General features: G+C 47.1%; 1 protein-coding gene and 1 long non-coding RNA gene across 2 annotated transcripts in view; both read right to left on the reverse strand.

The window, feature by feature from the left end:
* Positions 1-16,735, reverse strand: part of RPS6KA2 (ribosomal protein S6 kinase A2) — a 360,649-nt gene extending 343,914 nt beyond the window's left edge. The window contains exons 1-3 of the mRNA XM_073894222.1: positions 16,675-16,735; positions 10,556-10,629; positions 9,514-9,600 (exon numbers count right to left, since the gene is read on the reverse strand). Coding sequence (XP_073750323.1) covers positions 9,514-9,600; positions 10,556-10,629; positions 16,675-16,720 — 207 coding nt within the window. The 5' untranslated portion in view covers positions 16,721-16,735. The remainder of the gene's footprint in view (positions 1-9,513; positions 9,601-10,555; positions 10,630-16,674) is intronic.
* On the reverse strand, positions 3,258-3,725 carry LOC141373024 (uncharacterized). The gene is made up of 2 exons (XR_012378654.1): positions 3,666-3,725; positions 3,258-3,541 (listed from the first exon to the last, which is right to left on the reverse strand). It is a non-coding gene; the product is annotated as an uncharacterized lncRNA (long non-coding RNA).
* Positions 16,736-21,325: the final 4,590 nt, after the last annotated feature.

Below are 21,325 nucleotides of genomic sequence, written 5' to 3' on the forward strand. Positions count from 1 at the left end.
CTGAAGCAGCCAAGATGATTATTTAAAAACAAACAACCACCTCTGGTGAGTTACCTCTGTACTCATTTTTAAGCCTGTGGCACTTCCCTGGGGACAACCTGCCCAGACTCAGCACCAGGTGTGCAGGACAGAGAAGAGATAGGACCATGAACACACACTAACTGCAAGACCAAAACATAAAGTAAAATAAAAAAGACAACTTTCAAAAAAACATAATTGACCCAGGAAAGTATTAGCCACATCTGAGAAGCTCACATGGCGTTAGGAGGCATGAACAATTAGTGAAGAGAAAGACAATTTTTCGGAAAGGAGACAATGGTTCTCTCTGAATACCTTAAAGGATAAAGCTTCAAATAAAGGACTCAAGAAATCATGTGCGACGGGGTCAGAGTGTTCAATCAAATCCCAAGAAAACTTGAACAACATTTTCAACAGGATTAACACCTCAAACAGCTGATTTCCAGGAACCCCAGCCACAAGCATCAATTTCCAAGAAAAAATGGCTGTCAAAGCATACTTGCTGAAATGGGTCTTTAGTGAAGCAAGCCCTACAGCCAAGGAGTGGGGAGTATTTCAAGAGTCCTTGGCCACTAAATCATAGTGAAATAATGACGGGGGGGCAGGGGTGTCTGAGCACCTGGCTTGGGGGGGCGGGGGGATCCCAATCAGACCAGCTCTGGCCACTCACTGCTGACAAAACCCAAAGGTGGAGAAACGAGCGGTGGCAAAATAGGAAAGGAATTTATTTCAGTGAGGCCAATGCCGTGAAGACAGCCGCCTAGTGTCTCAAAGACTGTCTCCAAAAGGTAGAAAACATGTCCAGGTTTATATAAGGAAAATGTGGGGCAAAGGCGGGTGGGTACGTGCAGGCGAGCAACGGATCACTGTCCTGGAGTCAATCACAGGCAGGTCTTCCTGGCTCAGGGCAACCCTTATGCTTGAGGGGTAGTTTCATTTCCCATCAGGGAACCTGGCTTTGCTCACAGGGTCTTCCTCCTGAGCCAAGAGACCAGCTGGAAAGAGGAACCCAACTGGAAAGTTTAAGGTGAAAATGGAGGCAGCCAAAGTCCTCTTTCAAAATGAGATGTGAGGGGAGCCTGGGTGGCTCAGTCGTTAAGCGTCTGCCTTCGGCTCAGGTCATGATCCCAGGGTCCTGGGTTCGAGCCCCACATCGGGCTCCCTGCTCAGCAGGAAGCCTGCTTCTCCCTCTCTCACTCTCTGAGCTTGTGTTCCCTCTCTCACTGTGTCTCTCTCTATCAAATAAATAAAATCTTTAAAAAAACAAAAACAAAAACAAAAAAACAAACAGAAAAAACAGAATGAGATGTGAATGGGCACCGCGTTCCCTGAAACCTGGCCCCCAGTAAAAAATCACTCTCCTGAGTAAATGAAAACAGGAGAACTCGGTATGTCCCCCGCCCTGGAAGGAAGGAGGATGGGAGAGAGCCCCTTCACCCTGTGGGTCTCCAATAACCAAAGGAAGGCTAAAGCCACCCGAGCACACCAGTGAGATCAGGAATCTGATTCTGGCCCCGTTCTGCCACGAAGACCCAACCGGTCTGAAGTTCATCTCATCCACAATAGTGCATAAAACCGTGTGTCAGGCTCTGAGGGCAGGGACCCCTGCTAACTCCAAGGGGTCTGGTGCTTGAGGTAAGTCCTCCACACTGCGATGGGCATGTTTAACTGACCCACATGGTTTATCTCAGGCTGTTGCATTTTGCAAGTTGATATGTTCGAAGGATTTGGTAAAATGAAGAGAATTACTAATTTCTAGGGGCATGATCACCGGCCTTGGTATTTCCAATCTCCAGAGTTTCACAAAATCCTCCCAAACCCTCAAAACCAACTCAATTTTTTCTTAAAGATTTTATTTATTTATTTGAGAGAGAGAGAATGAGAGATAGAGAGCACGAGAGGGAAGAGGGTCGGAGGGAGAAGCAGGCTCCCCGCCGAGCAGGGAGCCCGATGCGGGACTCGATCCCGGGACTCCAGGATCATGACCTGAGCCGAAGGCAGTCGCTTAACCGACTGAGCCACCCAGGCGCCCAAAACCAACCCAATTTTAACAAAAGGCATGTTATCCATCGTTACGGGCTGGATTGTGAGGTCTCCTAACCCCATCCCCAAATTCACATGCTGACGTCCTAGCCCCTAGCACCTCAGAATGTGGCTATTTGGAAATAGGGTCTTTGTAGGGTTAACCTTAAAAATAAATCTACCAATTATTCCACCAGCAAAAGATGGGTTTTGGGGGGAGTAAGAGGAATTGCAATCTGGGGCAGACAAGCTGTGGCAAAACCCCAGGGGCGTCTGGAGGACAAAGGAGAAGCAGGAGGCTCTGTAAGGAGCCAAGGAGTAAGACGGAGGGCTATCAGAGCCGGAAAGTCCGTTGGGAGTTGGAAGTCTGGTGGCTTCTCCTTGGCTGAGCTGTCGCAGGATGAAGAAAGTGTCTCTTCTTCCGGCTGGGATGGTAGTGTCCATGTGCAAGGTCAAGTCCATGTAGGGTCTAGTCTGGCTTTTCCTGTGGGGTCTGCAACGGACTCCCAGTGTGTATCACAGGTTGTGAGAGTGCCCCCACCCAACCGCCCCACACTCTGCTTTAGTGAGGTTTTTCTGTTCCTGATGTTCATGGTAGTTGTAGTTAGTCAAGGTGAGACCATACTGGAGTAGTGGGCCCTAATCCACTGCAGCGGGTGTCCTCAGAGAAGGGAACTGTGGACACAGGGAGAACACCATGGGAGAGGCGAGTTCTGCAGCCACAAGCCGGGGAACCAGCGGGAGCCCAGAGGGAGGCTGGGATCTTCCCAGCTCCTTCAGAGGGAGCGGGGCCCCGGCGATGCCGGCATCGCAGACCCACAGCCCCCAGGACAGCGAGGCGGTTAAGTTTCTGTTATGTAAGCCAGTCTGTGTTACTTTGTTACGGTGGCCCAAGCAAACTCACACTGGGGAATGAGGACAGACTAAAACAATAAATCAGACAGCACTAGAACGCTGCAGTTCTACAACGATCAGGAACCAGAGGCCCAAATAAAACTGGCACGTACAGACCCTTGTTTGCATCTTTCTTCCGTGGGGACGAACCAGGGCACAGGGGACATCATGTTAGTTGGCAACTCCCAGGCTTCCAGAAACCACCTTACATATTAACATTCTGTAGTTTGTCCAGAAAGACCCCAATGGTATTTGGAATCCAAATCAGCCCCTTTTATGGGAAATACCCAAAACCCCATTTCCAACAAAACAGAGTCGTGACATTCAGAACCATAACAGCAGCTTTTTTTCCAAGGGAAATTATTCACAAGGAAGAGAAAAAAAAGGCTGAGTACAGAGTAAACAGTGTCTTTTCACTATAAAAAGTAAATTATAAGCTAGGAGAAAATTTTAAAGAAGGAGCTTTTATCTGCAATTCTCCTAATTTTTCATCTCACTGGTGAGGAAGGTCGACGTGACCCGGCCCCATGATTCCTGGGCCGTTGGCGGCTGGGCCCCGGGTCTCTGTGCGAGTCCGACGGTGTCTCACTCAGGGACACACGCAGCTCTGGCAAGAGACGGTCCCATTCGGTCACGTGACTCTCACACCGGCGATAAGAAAACACACACACACACACACACACACACACACACTGTGGGAGGAAGTAAAAATGATAAAATATCTACGTTACCTCTCCAGTTCACTCATCTGCCTTGCCCACAAATAATACTTCCCAGAAGTTAGCACAATCCTGTAAAAATAAATAACTAAATAACTAAATAAATGGCCTGCATGACGCTCACCAGCCTTCCCGGTTGGGAGTCTCCTACCGCACTGGTCCTGCCGAGATCTAATGCAAAAGCTGCGCTCTCCTAACTCAGTGTCCTCTGCAGTAACTGTCAATTAAGTGATTCCCAGGGATTTATTTAAATTAAATTAATGTGGCCTCAAGCCAAACATATTTGTTCCAAGAATTATTTCAGCTCTCATAAAGCTAATCCTATAGGCCCTTCAACTAACAGATATGAACAAACTACCATCAGCAAAAGGCACTGTGTTTGCCGTCTTCCCGGAGCTACGACGCCTCAGCAGAAAGATGCTAGGTCGGCGCGCACCGGGCCTTTCTGTGGGAACTCACATGAGTAACCCATGCCTTCAAGAAAGAGTTTTAGAAGAAAATAAATATATTCCTAGAGTTTTTTTTTAAAGCGTTGCCCATTGGACCGATTCAAGTTCCTTTTGGAAACACAAACATTAATGTTAATATCTGTAAGTCAAACACATGCAGTTTCTTTTAAAGGAAGCAGCGTGAATGCAGAATGTGGACACAGAATCTGGCTTTGAGGGCAGGGGAGGGTGTCGGGAACGAAGCCCCTTCAGTGACTCGGGAACATTCCCAGAGATGTTCTCTGATTTCCCTTCCTTCCCGGGGCGATGGCATATAGATCATTTATTACTATTACCATCATTTATTGAAGTTTTAATAATGATCGAGTCTCTGTATTAAGAAAGAAATGACCACTGCTTATCAGGTTAAGAATGGAAAAAGGCAACAAACTTATCCATAAAAAAAACGAAAGACTATAAATAGTGAAACTTAGAAGACCGTTCTGTCCTCAACTCAGTACTAGGCTTTGGAAGGAACTGGAACCAGTCGTAATTTTTACTGACCTTAGAAAATTATGCATATGTATGAATAGTACTTGATGAATTCTTAAAACCGTGCTAGTTACTTTCTTAGAATATAAACAATCACTAAAAACACAGTATTTATAGAAATCTTCCAAATAACCTATGGAATCAAATATCTACTCCTGGTGAAATTATTCGAAGTACATTATAATAGTCACAGTTATAGAATAATAATGACAGCAGTGTGGGATTCTCCATCATAAAAGAAAAGGAGGGTCGTCTCTGGCGCCCCTTTGTGAGCCGTGGTAGAGTGTTTACCAACAGGAAACAAGGCACTGACAATCCCAGAAGACAACGCTGCCTTCACCAAAACACCCAACACAGAGCTGAACAAGCTTAGTGCCTAATAAATGATAATTGATTAGTCACTAAGGGAGTTTGACAAGGTATCAACAACATGGTGCGTGTGTGCACGTGCCCGCATGTGACACGGTGATTTCCGGGAAAGAGTGAAGGTTACAGAATTGTCCAGGGGTCTTTCCCCCTTGACTTGGTTCGTGGACTGTCCAAGCAGAACAGCTTTCCAGCAGGTGACTCCCGCGTCCTTCGCTCCACAAGGGCAGGACGTCTTGGGCTGTCTTCTCCCTGGCGTCTCTGAGGTCAAGCAAAGTGCTTAGTTCACATGTAGTCTTTGGTCAAGTCTTAGCTAAACAAAGGAATATTTGAGGCTGCAGAGGATCAGGCGTGGCAGAGGGAGACAAAAAACGTGTGTAGGACCAGAGGGATCTGTGCCTTGATCTGAGCGCTTTGATTACTGATTTTTTGCCGAAGTGGTGTAAGGACAGAATGGTGATTTTTTGCCCTAGTTTTAACTGTAGAATCTGTGAGATCAGTATTGACTCTATTAATGAGAATACTGGTAAAGGAATCATCATAGCAAGGCATTTTTTTTTAAGCAAATGCTTCTTTTGTTATTACTGGGCTATTTATTAAGAATAATTTAACTGAGTCAGTTAAGCCTCTGACTCTTGGTTTTGGCTCAGATCATGAACTCCAGGGTGTGAGATCAAGCCCCACATCGGACCCCGTGCTGAGTGGGGAGTCTGCTTGAGATTCTCTCTCCCTCTCCCTCTGCCCCTCCCCGAGCTCACACATGCACACTCACTCTCTCAAATAAATAAATAAATATCTTTAAAAAAATAATAATTTAACCTAAGTTTGAATTCTCAGACTAATTTTGGGAATGAAGTAGCGTGTATCTCTTGTAAGGATAAAAAAGTCTTGGGAAAAGTCCATTCTGTTCTTCCCCCCAGGCCCCGAAGGGACCCCTCCTCTTTGAGTTCCTGGACCCAATCCACCCCCCCCAACACACACACACGCAAACACACACGGAAACACACACACACAACACCAAGCCACTCTCAGACAGCAGCTGGGAGTCTGCAGATCGAAAGCCGGTTCTGGCAGGGTCTACCCAGCATCAGATCCCACAGCTGAGGCTCAGTCCTACAAGACTGCCCGGACCCCCGATGCAGCCGGGGTCTCCAGGTGCAAGGCCCAGGCTGTTACCTGTGCTTCTGACCCACAGGATACAGACTGGGGGTTTTCAGGACCTCCTTTTTAGGTTCCATGAATGCACTCGAGTGGCTCACAGAACTCACGGAAACTCCGGTTTGCGAGTTTATTGAAGGATGTGATAAAGGATGCAAATCAGCAGCCAGATGAAGAGATATGTAGGGTTGGGTCGTGCACAAAGGAGCTTCTGTCTGCATGGAGCTTGGGGCCTGGCTCAGTGGTTAGTGGAAATGTTACGGTTCCCCAAGCATGGACGCTGTCCAGAAAAAAAGAACCCCGAAAGCTGTCCTCTTGAGTTTTTAGAGAGGATTCACTACACAGTTATGATTGACTAAGTCACTGGTCCTTGGCGGATTCACACTCCAGCTCCTCTCCCCTCTCTGGAGTGGGGTTGGGGGTAGGGCTTGAGGTGGGACTGAGTACTCCAACCCTCCAGTCACAGGGAGAAGAATGACGCCCTCTTCCAGGCACCAGCCGCACCCTTGGGCACGTCCAAAGGTCACCTTCATTAATTACAAGACACCCATATTGCCTCAGGGCTCTGAGTGTTTTCAGGAACTGTGGACAAAGACTACAGACACCTGAGAAATATATATTTAATCATCTGAATGACCAAACACCTTTTTCTCATAAATCTTTATACCCCCTCTTCCCACCCTCTGATGAGAGGCTTGTGGCCTGTGACTGCAGAGAAGGCGGATGGAGCTTCTGGGTCAGGCGGGGGCAGCCGGCCAGTGGGGGTGATCCTCTGGTCTAAGCAAGAGCGGGTGTCAGGGATTCACGGCATGAGGAACCCCGTTAGTCCTCAGTGCACCCCCAGCCCCCTGCAGCTCCCAGCCAGGCCCTTCTGCACCTGCTGCCTCCACGCAGCTTCCCCGTGATGCACACAGCAGCTGGACCGGGAAGGAGCAGGTGGACGGGAGAGTGGGTGCCCAGCGTGGACCCCAGTGGGGTTATATAATCACTGCACAACCGGGGGTCTGCAGTGATTGGGAGTTGGTCTCAGAATTCACTAGAGTTAAAGAAATACGACTGTTCTGCACAGCTGAGTTTTCTACTTATGAGGTCATTTCTACCGAATGAGGTCTTCCTCATGATCCGTGGGAGGTCAGCCGTGCCGTGGACGTGACCTCCCAGCAGTCAGGCTTCGTGGACTTGCTGAATAAGAAAATTACGTGTGGAGCTGCAGGAGTGCGGATGCCCCTGATAATGAAGGAAAATTACTTTGTGCTGTTCTTCCCAGCTGTTCTCTTCGGTCCCCCGAGTACAGCGCCCACAATGAGGTGAAAATCGTCGTGGTTATTTAAATCGACATCCCCTGTCTTTGTAGGCCTAAGCTGACCCACCTGGGGCCCCGAATGGTGGCCTGAGAACAATCCCCAATTTCTCCAGTGATTTCACTTCATTATGTGTTTTCACAGACCTGGATTCCTTTGGTATAAAAACACTGAAGTCTTCGCTATTTCAAACAAGCCAAATAGCCTCCCATTTGTTTACTTCAGCCAGAGTTTTTGTTATCCAGCTTGATTTTCTTTAAAAACAGCCTTTTGTCTTGTGTTTGGAATATGTTTTTCTTCCACCCAGCTGAATACCGCAGTTTTGAGGTTGGCACTTCGTCAGCTGAGAAAGCTCGGCTTGACTTTTTTCTTCTCCAGTAAAAATAGATGTTTTCTGACTGGCGCTCGTGCATTGTCCTCCGCATTGCCGCGTGCTGGTCCCTCAGGCATGTAAATCTTTGCTCTCTCTTAGTAATAATTTCTAAATGAACTCGAAAAGTCCAAAGAGAGAGATCATTTCTCCTGACCTCTGGATCAGGTGTCACTGACCATCCAGGGGACGGAGCCACACACGGAAGTGATGCAGGTGAGGGGTCGGAGGGTCTGGCCAGGACATTTCCACTGAGGCCAGCAGGACCCGTGTGAGCCCACGGTTCTCCCTCCCCGACCACCACAAAGTCAGCGGGCCCTGGGACGTGAGTATGGACCACAAGGACTGCTCCCGTAGCTAACTGGCACCCAGGGGAGCCACACTCGCCGCTCACGGAAACCTGCAGAGCCTCCCGTCCCAGCGCAGAGTGAGGGCAGGGAGTGCCGAGGCGAGGGTGCTCTCCCCGGATGCCCACCAGAGTCCCAGTGCCCTCCAGAAACTGGGGGGAACTGCAGCCCCTTTCCTTCAGCCCCTGTCCCTCCACCCGTTTGTCCTTATCGGTTAGGTTCCCTCAGTAATAACGATCGGTGGGCAAAGCCACTCCGAGCAGGAGGCAAGATAGGCCTTGCTCATCATTACCGACAGAATACAAATTAATGACAGAATGTCTCTAAACCAATTATTTTAAAATTTGTTCACAGTGCTTGTTTCTGTGCCCAGGTGCCTTTCCATATGGCCTGGGTAGAAAAATCTGGACCAAGAAGACAAAAATCCCAGTCTAGATCACATTGTGGTTGGAGGAGGCCAACAAGAAACAGTCAGTCCCATGTAGTATGTCCGTGACGATCAGGAGGGAGGACCGGGAATGCCAGGCAGGGTGTGGGGTTCTAGGCAGAGCTGCCGGAGGTCCGCGCAGGGAGCAAAGTCGTGCACACATTGGAGGTGGTGAGAGAGCTCAGTCACTCGGCCACCTGGGAGGAAGCGGTCCAGGCGGACAGCAAGTGCAGAGGCCTGGGGGTGTGCTGGGCGTGTGCTTGGGAGTGCACTGGGGGTGCACTGAGCATGTACTAGGGGTGCACTGCGGGTGCACTGAGCATGTACTGGGGGTGCACTGGGGGTGCACTGAGCATGTACTGGGGGAGCACTGGGGTGCACTGAGCATGTACTGGGGGTGCACTGAGCATGTACTGGGGGTGCACTGGGGTGCACTGAGCATGTACTGGGGGTGCACTGGGGGTGCACTGAGCATGTACTGGGGGTGTACTGGGTATGCACTGCGTGTGTACTGAGCACGTACTGAGTGTACTGGGTGTGTACTGGGCTTGTACTGGGCATGTACTGGGCATGCCCTTGGTTATATACGCAGATGTGTATTCATGCCTGTACTGGGTATATACTTGTGTATATATTTAACGGGCACCCGGGTGGCTCAGTCAGTTAAGTGTCTGCCTTTGGCTCAGGTCACGATCTCAGGGTCCTGGGATGGAGTCCTATGTGGGCTTCTGGCTCAGCGGGGAGTCTGCTTCTCCTTCAGCAACCGTTCCCCCCCCAGCCCATGCTGTCACTCTCAAATAAATGAATAAACTCTTTAAAAGAAAAAAAGAAAAGAAAAAAAGAGTTTAAAACTAACCAAAGAAAGAACAAAAAGAATAACAGAACAGTATGTTATCTCAGCTATAACTTGCACTTGAGAGGCACGTTGATGAGAGCAGAGCAGCTGTGAGGCAAAGATGTGCACATAAGTCAGGGGGAGAGAGCCCTCCACGGAATATCTGCAGAAAATACAGATGGACTGAAAATATAGTAGAGAAAGACTGAACAGCAGTTACAAAGAGATAGATGAGTTAATGACTGTGTGGGGAAACTGGCCCTCTGTGGCGGGGGAGAGACAGTTTAAAGTCTCACTTCCCAAATACACAAAGCTAATTAGGGATAATTAAAAATCTTCATTGTAAAAAATGAAGTCATAACAACAAAAAGAAAATATAGCTGAATATTTATCTGACTCGGGTGGGGAATAACTTTTTAAGCATAAAAAATGGAATAAATCACAAAAGAACAGATTTGTCTATATAAAATTTGAAGACTGTTCTTAATATCCTGAGGGGATGGTAAAGGTTTGCAATAATCACTTTTACATAACTTGTGTTATTATAAGGTTTGAAATACATGGACAAACCCAAAACTTAATTACATGAACATAATTATGAAATCTTCCCTTTCCTTTTTGCTTAGAAACAAAAACTTCTGCCTTTTTCCCTAGCCGCGGGGGGACGGTCTTTTCAAACATGACATCGAAGCATTATCTATATATTTCATTATGTGTCTGTAACACTTTTAATGTTTTCAACTACATTTTAATGAACCATCTGTCCAAAAATTATTTTCAAAAATTGAGACATTAGTAATTGGGTAAATTATAGACTTGTTTATGCTTATATTATTGGTGGTGATTTAACGGTTGCCATCTGAGCTAAATGTTCCAAGACACAATGAGGCAGTTGCCCATGTGGAAAAGGACCCCAGACAGGCAGCTCAAGATGATCAGGTTAACTATACAAGCGTGCCCTAACTTCCATAGAGCTCTTTGAGAGGACAGAAATGTACATTACTATGTAGCCTTGAGGAAAATTTTCAAGTGGATTGAAAACAAAACTAAACAAAACACAAAAGCTAGATGCCTTGGGGCCAGATAAGGGGAAGGGCAGGGTGGTGCAGGATACTCACAAAATACGGGATCAGGAAGATGGGGAAGAGCTGCAACCAGCATTCGAGCAGGTGACTCCCAGGTGATACATGGCCTGGATGTGAATAAAGAGTGAAATCAACTTCCGGAAAGACCACGGGTGTGGGGTAGAAAGACCACAGCGTCCAAGTCCAAGACCCAAAGTCCACACCCCAATTCCATGATTTAATTATCCTGTGACCTGGGTTGATGGCCTCCCTTCTCTGACCTTCAGTTTCCACCCAGAAATAAGAGTACCGGTATCGGGGCGCCTGGGTAGCTCATTCGGTTAAGCATCTGCCTTCGGCTCAGGTCATGATCCCAGCGTCCTGGGATCAAGCCCCACATTGGGCTCCATGCTCAGCGGGGAGTCTGCTTCTCCCTCTCCCTCTGCCTGCCTGTCTGCCTACTTGTGATCTCTCTCTCTGTCAAATAAATAAAATCTTTAAAAAAAAAATAAAAGAGTATCGGTATTGTAACCAATAGCCACTAACAACCACGTGTGTCTGGATGCCACAGCCCTACGGTGGTGACGGAGCCTCCTGAGCTCCCTGGACGGGTGGAAGGAGCATCTCCCACTTGTGCTACAAGCAGCCCAAACCCCAGATGATGTGAACCCAAAATCCAGGAAGGAAGGGTGGCCCAACTGAAGGAGTCAAAAGTCCCCAGAAGCCAGTCTGTGGCTCAGAAAGTGAGGGAGCTAAGCACTTGGAACGTTTGGAATAAGGGAGAATGAGTCTTACTGAGTTGAAAGGGCAGGGTCCTCAGGGGTCAGCCTTCACGCGCTGGGAGCCGCCTCGTGAAACGGCATGTCAGCTGGGTGTGGAGGGACGGGGTTTTATAGGTCACAATCAGCCATCCAAATATTAATTTATGCTATCATTGTTGGTAAATGAGTATTCATACTTCAAGTCTTTCTTCGAAATTGTCTCCTGAGGATTTTCTGCATTCTTCCAAGGCCATATGGTGGACTGTTGTGCAGGGACTATTATCCAAGGGGGGGCGGGGATCGGTGCCACTAGCACCGTCCTGTGCCTACACAGCCCTATGCAGCGCCCCTGCCCCCCGAGGCCGATTTGTACAATGCTTCCCTTAAATCCACACTGGACGTCATTAGGAGCCTTATAACAATTACCTAAGTGTGTTATACTTTCTTTCACACATGTTTCCTGATGCTTTATGCCACCTGTTCGCTCTTCTGACCTACAATCAAACGATCTGAGAACAGAAACCTTGATTTTCAACTTTATCTCTAACACCTACAGAATGCCTGAGAACTTACTTAATGAATTAATAATATGAATTATTGTTGTATTATATCTTAAAAGCTGCTTCCATCACAGAATGCTCAAAGCTCCTTTCAGGTGGGACTATGTGCCAAGTGGTCTAAGGGCGAGCGAAGGTCAGGAAACAGATAGGCAACTGACCAGCTGGTGGAAAGGAAGGTGTCATGATTTACTTACTGAGAAGTGTTCACAGTTTAGACATAGACTGGGTCCAGCCTAGGAAGAACCAGACCATGAACCAGAGGATGAGAGGATGTTTTCACATTGGTTGGCAGTATTAATGGGGATATATTAAGGATTAAGTAAATTGCATTTTTTTAAGAAAAGATAAAATTTGGTTTCACCTCTCAACAGACCAACCTCTTGAATAGAATAATCATTGAATACATACAAAATACCAAACAACTACCCAGAGGCTCTGAGAGTCAATTAAAACAAGCAGATTTTGGAAGGGAGACACAATTCGGAAGAAATGCCACATTGTGAGTTTCTTGTTCTATGACCTTTAGCCATAGTAACAGGATGGTACGGCTGAAAACTACGATCAAAACCCACAGAGACTTCTGTTCAGCCAGGATGGAGCAATAGAGGCTAGATTTACCCTCCTATCTAAAACAAAAAGATGCAAAAATATATTGTTCAAAATATGTGGAACAATGGCTATGAGTCATATTTTCTTGTTTCTTTGCATGGCTGCCAATTCGGATTAGATGCTGGACATTTCAGCTCAGGACAGAAATCCCACCAACCATTTATTTGAGAGAAGGGAATCAGATAAGATGAGCCCGAAGACTTCCCCACATTATTACCTGGAGAGAGTCTGCTCGTGACAGAGCAGGAAGCAGAGTCCAAACAGAGCTTAGTGGTCCCCCTGAATTGAGGAGACAGAATTTGGCATTTGGGAAGAATTTAGGATTTGGGAAGATTCGAATTTCTGGTTTTAAAACCAATGAAGAAGGAGCTCCAGAAATATGAAGAAATGCACCCTTGAAAATGTGGCTGATACTTATCTGTTCATGTATATGGGGAATGTACCAGAGGCCAGAGAAAGAGCCATTGTAAAGGAGCACAATCCATGGAGCTCACATGGGGCTGAGAACAGGTCATACTTTCCCCAGCCTGAGTCGAAAGAGCTCCTACTACGTGAGCATCAGTAAAGTCCTCAAAAGGGTACTGCCTTGGTAATAGGAATAAATTATCCCTAGACTAAAGGCTGTCCTGAGCCCACATCACAGGGTTTTAAAGCAAGCTTTGAAGAGATTACACTAATTACAAGAAACTAAACTGCATCCCCGAACAACACTCAACAATACTGAAACAACAAAATTCAGCACCCAACAATGTTAAATTTAAAATGTCCAACATCCAATCAAAACTTTCTAGTCATGCAAAGAAACAAGAAAATACAAACAACGCAGTAACAACAGAAACAGACCCATAAATACAGAAAACTCATAAATACAGAGAATTCACTGGGGAGGAAGATGGGGGATGGGCAAAATAGGTGAAAGGGGTAAAGAGGGACAAACTTCTAGTTATCAAATAAGTAAGTCATAGGAGTGAAAAGTGCACCATAGAGGACATAGTCCATAAGATTGTAATAACACATGGTGACAGATGGTAACTATACTTACTGTGGTGAGCATTTCATAACATACCGAATCGTTAAATCACTATGTTGTACACCTGAAAATAACATAATATCATATGTCAACTACACTTCAATTAAAAAATTTGAGTTTAAAAAAACAGGAAAATATGACCCATAATCAGTAGAAAAATCATCAAAGAAACAGACCCAGAAATGACAGAGATGAGGGGTGCCTAGGTGGCTCAATTGGTTCAGGGTCCCACTCTTGATATCGACTCAGGTCATGATCTCAAGGTCGTCGGATCAAGTCCTGTGTCGGGCTCTGTATTGGGCATGGAGCCCGCTTAAGATTGTCTCTCTCCCTCTGCCCCTCGTGTGCTGTGTCCCTCTCTAAAGAAAGAAAGAAAGAAATGACAGAGGTAATAGAAATAACAGAAAAAGATATTAAAACTGCAATTATAAATATGTACCATATGTTTGAGAAGGTAGAAGAAAGCATGAATGAAATGAGGAGAAAAACCAAAGTTATGAGAAAAAGATCCAATGGGACTTCTGTAGATGAAAAACTTTCAAAATTGGCACAGATAACAGAAAATCTAAATAATCCTGTATCTGTTAAAGTCATTGAATTAATATCAAAAAGACTTTTGATGTCTGGCCCAGATAGTTTTAGTGTTGAATTCAAATATTGTAGAAAAAAAGTAGTATAAATGTCACCTAAATTCTTCCAGAAAACAAAGGAAGGGGGCCCCTGGGTGGCTAAAATGGTCGAGTGTCTGCCTTCGGCTTGGGTCATGACCTCCAGGTCCTGGGATCAAGCCCGTGTCGGCTCCCAGCTCAGCCTGGAGTCTGCTTCTTCCTCTCCCTCTGCCCTTCCCCCTGCTTGTGCCCTCTCTGTCGCTCTCGCTCTCTAATGAATAAATAAAATCTTTAAAAAAAAAAGAAAACAAAGGAGGGATAAACACTCCAATTACTTCATGAGTCCGATCTAACATTAATACCAAAACCCTACAAAAACATTAACAAAAACAAAAAATAGGAAGAAAAGTACAAATCAGTAACCCTCATAAACACACATATTCTGAACAAAATATTAGCAAGTATAAATTAAACATGTATGAAAAGAAGAATGTATTTTTAAGTTGGGTTTATCTAAGAAATTCAAGATTGGTTTAATGTTGATCAAAATCAACCACCCTGTTAGTAAACAAAAAGTAAAAAAAGGTAATTTCCAAGTTAATAGAAAAAAAGAAGGAAACCCACATGATTGTTTTAATAGGTTCTGAAGAAGCATTTGACAAGGTTCAATATCCATTCACGATTAAAGGAAAAAAAACCCTCAGAAATGGATGAGAGCATCTTCCATCTGATGAAAAATCTGCAGCTAATGACCATCCTTAATGGTAAATTATTAAATACTTTCCCCTTAGGAGCACAAAATAAGACAAGGATACTTTATCTCATCACTTTTATTCAACACTGTCTTGGTGATTCTAGAAAGCGCAATGGGCAAGATAAAGAAATGAAAGACGTAACTGTATAAAAGAAGAAAAAAACTATTTGCAGATGACATAACTGCATATACAGAAAATCCTAAAGAATCTATGAAATGACGGTAACTAATAAATGAATTTAAAGTAGTACTAGATTATTACATTAATAACATTTATATTTTTAGCCAACAATTGGAAAATTAAATTTAAAACAAGTCCACTTATAATACCATCTAAAACAAAATATTTAAGAACAAATTTAGCAAAAGATATATAAGACTCTACACTAAAAACTATAAAACACTATAAAGAAAATTAAAACCTCAGTAAATGGAGAGATACATCATCCTCACTGATTGGAAGACTCAGTACTGTTAGGATGTCATTTCTTCTCAAATTGATCTGTATACTTAGCACAGTAACTCAATTACAATCAAAATCTCAGATTTTTAAAACAAAAATTGGTAAGTAGGTTCCAAAATTTATATAGAAATTCAAAGAACCTAGAATATCCAAAGAAATCCCTTAAGAGAAAAACCAAGTAGGAGGGCTTAAACTTCCTGACTTAAGATTTGCCATAAAGCTCCAGTAATCAAGACAGTATGATAGGGGCAAAATGACCCACAAACGGATGGAATAGAATGGAGACCCCATTAATAGACGTTTATTTATATAGTCTCCCAGTTTTCAACAAAAATGCCAGAACAATCCCCAGAGCAAGAGAGAATCCTTTCGACAAATCGTGTTGAAATAACTGGATTTCCATTTTGTAGGAAAAGGAAACTTGACTCCTTGTCATACCGTATACAAAAATTGATTTGCAATAGATCACAATTAAAACCATAGAATTTCAGAAGAAAATATAAAAGAAAATCCTTGTGACTTAGGAGTAGTCACATGTTTCTTAAAGAAGTCACAGAAGGAAATAACCTAGAAGAAAAAAAATAGATTATATTCAAATAAAAATTTCTCATCAAAGCACAGCATCTTTAAGGAAACACGTACACATTATACAACTTTTTAAAAAAATTGGAAAACATATATCTAAGGACTGGTTTGCAGAATATATGAACTACTACAATTCAATAATAAAAACACAATCCTCTAAAAATGGGCAAAAGTTTTGATGAGACTCCTCCGTAAAATAAGATACAGGAACTGCTAATAAACACAAGAAAAAGTGCTTAACATTATTAGTCATCAGGGAAATGCAAAGTAAAACCACATGAGATACTACCACCAACTTACTGGAATTCCTACAATTAAAAAGATCAATACCACCAATTACTTGCAAGGATGCGAAGCAACCAAAACTCTTACATGATTGTTGCTGGATAAATGAGGATAAATGACATAATCACTTTGGGGGAAAGGTCTGCAATTTCTTTAAAAAATGAAATATATATTACTCTCTGATCCAACAGTTCCATTCCTACGTATTTATTCAAGAGAAATAACACATATCTCATCAAAAGACTTGAACAACACTGATCAAAACAGCCTTATTCATAATAGCCCAAAGGGGGAGAATCCCAGCTGTCCACCAACAGAGTGGATAAACCCGTAATTTCGTGCAGAACACTACCCACTACACTACCCAACATGAGCAACACGGATGAGTCTCAGGATTGCTGTGAAGACACAGGTAGACAGAATAACACCCTCCTAAAGATCTGCGAGGGCTGATCCCCAGAACCCTGACTCCGTTAGCTTACATGGTGAGGAGGCATTCAGGGTGTGAATCAGCTCACCTTCAATGGGGAAGTTATCCTGAATCACCCAGGTGGGCCCTGTCATCACTTTCCTTAACAGTTGAACAGGGAAGAAAAGAAGTCCCAGTGGTGTATGGTGAGGCTAGAGAGGCCCAGGCTGGCTTTGGAGACAGAGGACGAGCATGTAATTGTGACATAATAAATAGAAATTCTGGTCTTCGGTTCCAGGCTCACAGCCTCAAAGCCCTCGTGATTTCCTCAGTGATTAGAGCAATAGGCACCTTTTGTTACATTTGATTTTGTCTTTGGTTCCTGAAATAGTTTCAGAACAATAAAGGTGAAATGTGTGTCTTCGGTTGTTCATAACAAACTCTGAGCATACGTAATGAGGTGACTTTTGGAAAGCCCCCCCCCCCCATGACCTAAGGACAGGGCTGGTCATCAGGGGAACCAGCCATGGGATTGGAGAGCTGGGACTTTCAGTCCCACCCCCAAGCTTGGGGAGGGGAGGGGCTGGAGGTTGAATTCATCACCAGGGGCCAATGATTTAGTCAGTCATGCCTGTGTAATGAAGCCTCCATAAAAACAGAAAAGGATGGGGTTCAGAGAGCTTCTGGGTTAGTGAACAAGAACACAGCCATGCGTGGGGAGGGTGGTTCACCCCCACACTCCACAGGGTCAGAAGCTCCTGTGCTTGGAAGATAAAGTTGCATTGTTTAAGCTGCTAAGTTTGTGATAATTGGATACAGCCACTGTAGAAATTAAATATAACTAAGTAGAAGAATTCCGATGGGGAAAGGGCAAATGCTGTTTGGCTCCAATTTTGTAAAGTTATAGGCCAATCTCATGTGTGATGGGAAAAAAATCAGCACAGTGATGGGGGCGGGGACTGACTGAGATAGGTACAGGAACCTCTGGGTCCATGGTCTGTTCTCTGCGCTGATAGGGTCAGGGTTATAAAAGTGTGTGCGTTGTCAGAGCCCAGTTAACGGACACTTCAGCTCTGCCTTTCACTGGATACAAATATGACACCTAAAGCGAAGACCTACAAACAAGTGTTAATCTGGTTAATGATAGATATATGATGAAGTACTTATGGGGAAGTATAGAGATGTTGGCTGTTTATGCTGAAAGGGGTCAAAAATAAGATGGTTCAGTGGATAGACAGAGGGGTGGATAAGTGGACAGATGGCAGAATGAACAGTAAAATGTTCATGGTAGAATCTAAGTGATGCATATACAGGTGTTCACTGAGGTGTTGCTTCAATTTTGTTGTTTGAAATTGCTCATTTTTTAAAAAGTAACAGGTTGGATCTGTATAAAGAATGTAAACAAAACTCTGAACCAGAAAACCCAAAGCTTTAGGTCAGGGGTTAGATCATTGGGGAGATTTTTGAAAAAGCTCCTGTCTGAGGCTCCCAAGGATTTGATAATAATTGGTCTAGGCATGAATGATTTTTTAAAAAGAGAGAAAGTAAGGCTATCATTAGTCAGGATCCTTATATTCTACTTTCCAACCCTCCTGAAAAACAATTAGTCCTTACGGCACGTGGGCTGAAGACCTATCAGATCCGACATCACAAGGAAACACGATTGCTCATGTAGCATCCTTGCATCATCATCACTATTGCTCATTTTCCTCTCAAAGTAGGACGTGGGAAACCGAGGCAGAGCCAAAGAAAGACTAGGCAACATATTTTTATACTTTTCAAGCCTTGGGCACGTAAAGCTTGGGTAGGAGGAGAGAAACCTCGGCGCCCAGGTGTGTGCGTGCACAGGGGTGACTGGAAACTGGCGTGGGTGTTGCGTACTGGGCTGTAGGGTGTCCCGCATCCAAGTCCCGTCCACCTGGAAGCTGCAGACGTGACCTTCTCGGGAAACAAGGTCTTTGCAGATGCGATAAGATGAAGCCATGCTAGATCGGGGTGGTCCCAATCCAATGACTGGTGTCTGATAAGAAGAGAGGACTTAGTCACGGGGGAGGCCACGTGAAGGCAGAGGCAGAGGTTGGAGGCACGCGGCCACGGCCAAGAAACACCTGGAGCCACCAGAAGCTGGAGAGGCGGCCGTCAGAAGGAGCCCAGCCTGCTGACGCGGTGACTTTGGGGATCTGGCCTCCAGCCCTGGGGAGTCAGTGCCTGTGTTGTAAGCCGCCCGGTGGGGTAATGTGTTCCGACAGCCCGAGCAAAGTAGTACACACCAGACCTGGCGCTGGAGCGACATCTCTGTTCTCTGGCCTGACAGACCGGCTGTCCCTGCGCAGCGGACGCCGGAGGAACCGCTAAAGCAGCTGCCCCCGCCCCCAACCGTCCCAGGGCTGCGTGCATCACCTCCACTTTGACCAGAGCCTCTCGCCGTGTGGGCTGAGCTTCATGTGCTCACCTCACAAATGCCGCGGGTGGAAGATGCCGGTTGCCAGAGGACTAACCTGGTTCTCTCCGGCGATTCCTACCTGCGGAAGGTTCGGCCCCCGCGTCATGCCCTGGGCAGACGGACAGACACAAGTGTGGAGGAGGGAGCACAGAGGGGTCGCAGGTCACTCCTGTTCCCCGAGGCCTCTGGTCTCTGTGTCGGGGGCTCCTGGAGCCAAGACACAGGACCGTGTCTTGGTCTGTCTCTGCAGAGCTGAGGAGAGGCACGGCCCGTTTCCCTTCCAGCAGCATCTCTAGCTGGAGCCACCTGAAGGCAGAATCCCACCTGGATCTCAGGTGGACCTTGGCCAGGTATTACTCGTTGACAACAGTTTTGGTGGATTTGTGGAATGACACGAGCAGGCCCCCGAATTTAAATTTTCCTCCCAGGGTTCAGGAGAAGATGCTCCATCCACCAGCAAACGTCGGTGTTTCGGGGCGCGGCAGACACAAGAGGCAGAAGCCCGAGCCGCGGTGTCAGAACAAAGCCTGTCGCCAGCGCTGCCCAGGCGTGGCTGTCCTGTCCAGCCGAGGTCGCCGCCCGCTCTGCCTTCTCTCCCCGGCCCACTGGCTGAGGGTCTACACCTGCGGTGGGGCGGGGGTCTGTGGACTCAAGCGGGGAAAAGAGCTACGTCTTTGTCTTTACTGACCTCTGCGAAGTTGCGTATTCCCTTCGGCTGTGAGCGTGGAAAACGCAGTAGCTGCATCAGGACTGGTGATGTTGCTACTGATGGAAATCTCATTTTCACACCCCATTCCCTGTCAGCCTAGGTGCCTTATTTTGGAGGACGTTATTCCGAGAAAAGCCCAACCCTCAGGCCTCCGGAAGGGGTCCATGGCCCCGAGAAGATAAAGCCCAGCAGGGAGGCGAAAGGGGACGGCAGGGCCGCCCTCCACAGGCGCCTGGGCGCCTGAGTCCCCGCGTGCAGGCGCCCGGCCCCCCGCCCCCGAACGCTGCCATCCGACAGCGGTGCAGGGAGAGACAGGCCGGTGTGTTTACCGGAGCAGCACCTCCCGGGCTGCTGCAGAGACAGCAGGCGGCCACCGGGAGCTGCCCCGCGCGCCCGGCCCCGAGCCCCGAGCCCCGTCTGCGTTCGCCTCCCCTGTGGCACGGGCCCTCGGGGCCGGGGGTGGAGGGCGTCCTGGCCCAGGAGCCTGAGTCAGGCAGCCCCTGCCCCGGCCCGACCTGCTGAGACGCACTGCCAGGGCTGTCCTGTCATGATCATTCTGCTTTGGGGAAATGAGGCCACGGCCCCGACGTCCACCGGCCTTGCGGGGTGCCCGAGAGCTGACATGGTCGCACGGCGGTGCCCTTTCATGCAGAGAGACCCCTGCTCTCTCCCCACCCCAGCCCCGGGCCAGCCAGGCCCTTGCTGGAACACAGCCTCGGACGCACAGGAGGAGGCGAGAAGGGGGGCTGGGGAGAACGGGGCCTCGCCAGCAGTTAGAGGGGCTGCTTCCTGCCCAGCGCCCAGCGCCTCTCACCTGCCCCGGAGGCTTCTCGGGGAGTGATGGCTGCTATGCCTTGGAAACCTCAGCACACGCCAGACACACTTCTGGGCCCGTCTCTGTGCGGACTCGCCTACCGCTCCCTAATGGGCCCGCATTTCACAGGCGAGGGAAGTGAAGCAGAAACAGGAAGCCAGTGCACCGTCGGACGGGGATTCGAACCCGGGACTCTGCAGTCTCTCCTGGACCCTCCTGCCCTGATGCCCCAGCCTATGGGTTTTGCTGCCATTCTCACCCACCCCTGCCTGCCCCTCCCTGCTGGTTGGACTCAGCCTTCCAGTTTGCTGCTTCAGGAGCTGTGAATCTGTTCAGTTCTGTGTCCCAGATCTAGACCCCAGTCCTGAGCCACCTCGCTGGGAGACAGTGCGGAGCTGGAGAGACACTGAGCTTTACATCCAAAGGACAGGGTGGTTGTGGGGGCCATGGAAAGTCCCGGCTCTGGGTCCCCAAAGCCACGCTTGTCAGAGGGCATCGAGTACAGCAATCACCGGGGTCCCTGCTAAAATGCAGACTGAGACACGGGTGGAGGAGGAGCCTGAGACTCTGCATTTCTAACCAGCCGTGGTGATTCCAGTGTGGGAGGCCCAGGGCCCACGGCTGGATTAACATGGACCTGTCGGAGGCTTTCTGGTAACCTTTCAGAGGAGTGTGAGCATACCTGCTCCGTCTACCTGCCCAGGCTTGCTGGGAGGACCACGTGGGAAATCGCGGGAGGAAACAGTGAAACAGCTCACCCGAAGTGGCTTGTTGCTGCGCTGACCTTGCGGGTT

The sequence above is a fragment of the Callorhinus ursinus genome, unplaced genomic scaffold (genome assembly GCF_003265705.2).
Source record: "Callorhinus ursinus isolate GAN/ISIS: 27379988/994484 unplaced genomic scaffold, GSC_fseal_2.0 scaffold6, whole genome shotgun sequence".
Lineage (NCBI taxonomy): Eukaryota > Metazoa > Chordata > Mammalia > Carnivora > Otariidae > Callorhinus > Callorhinus ursinus.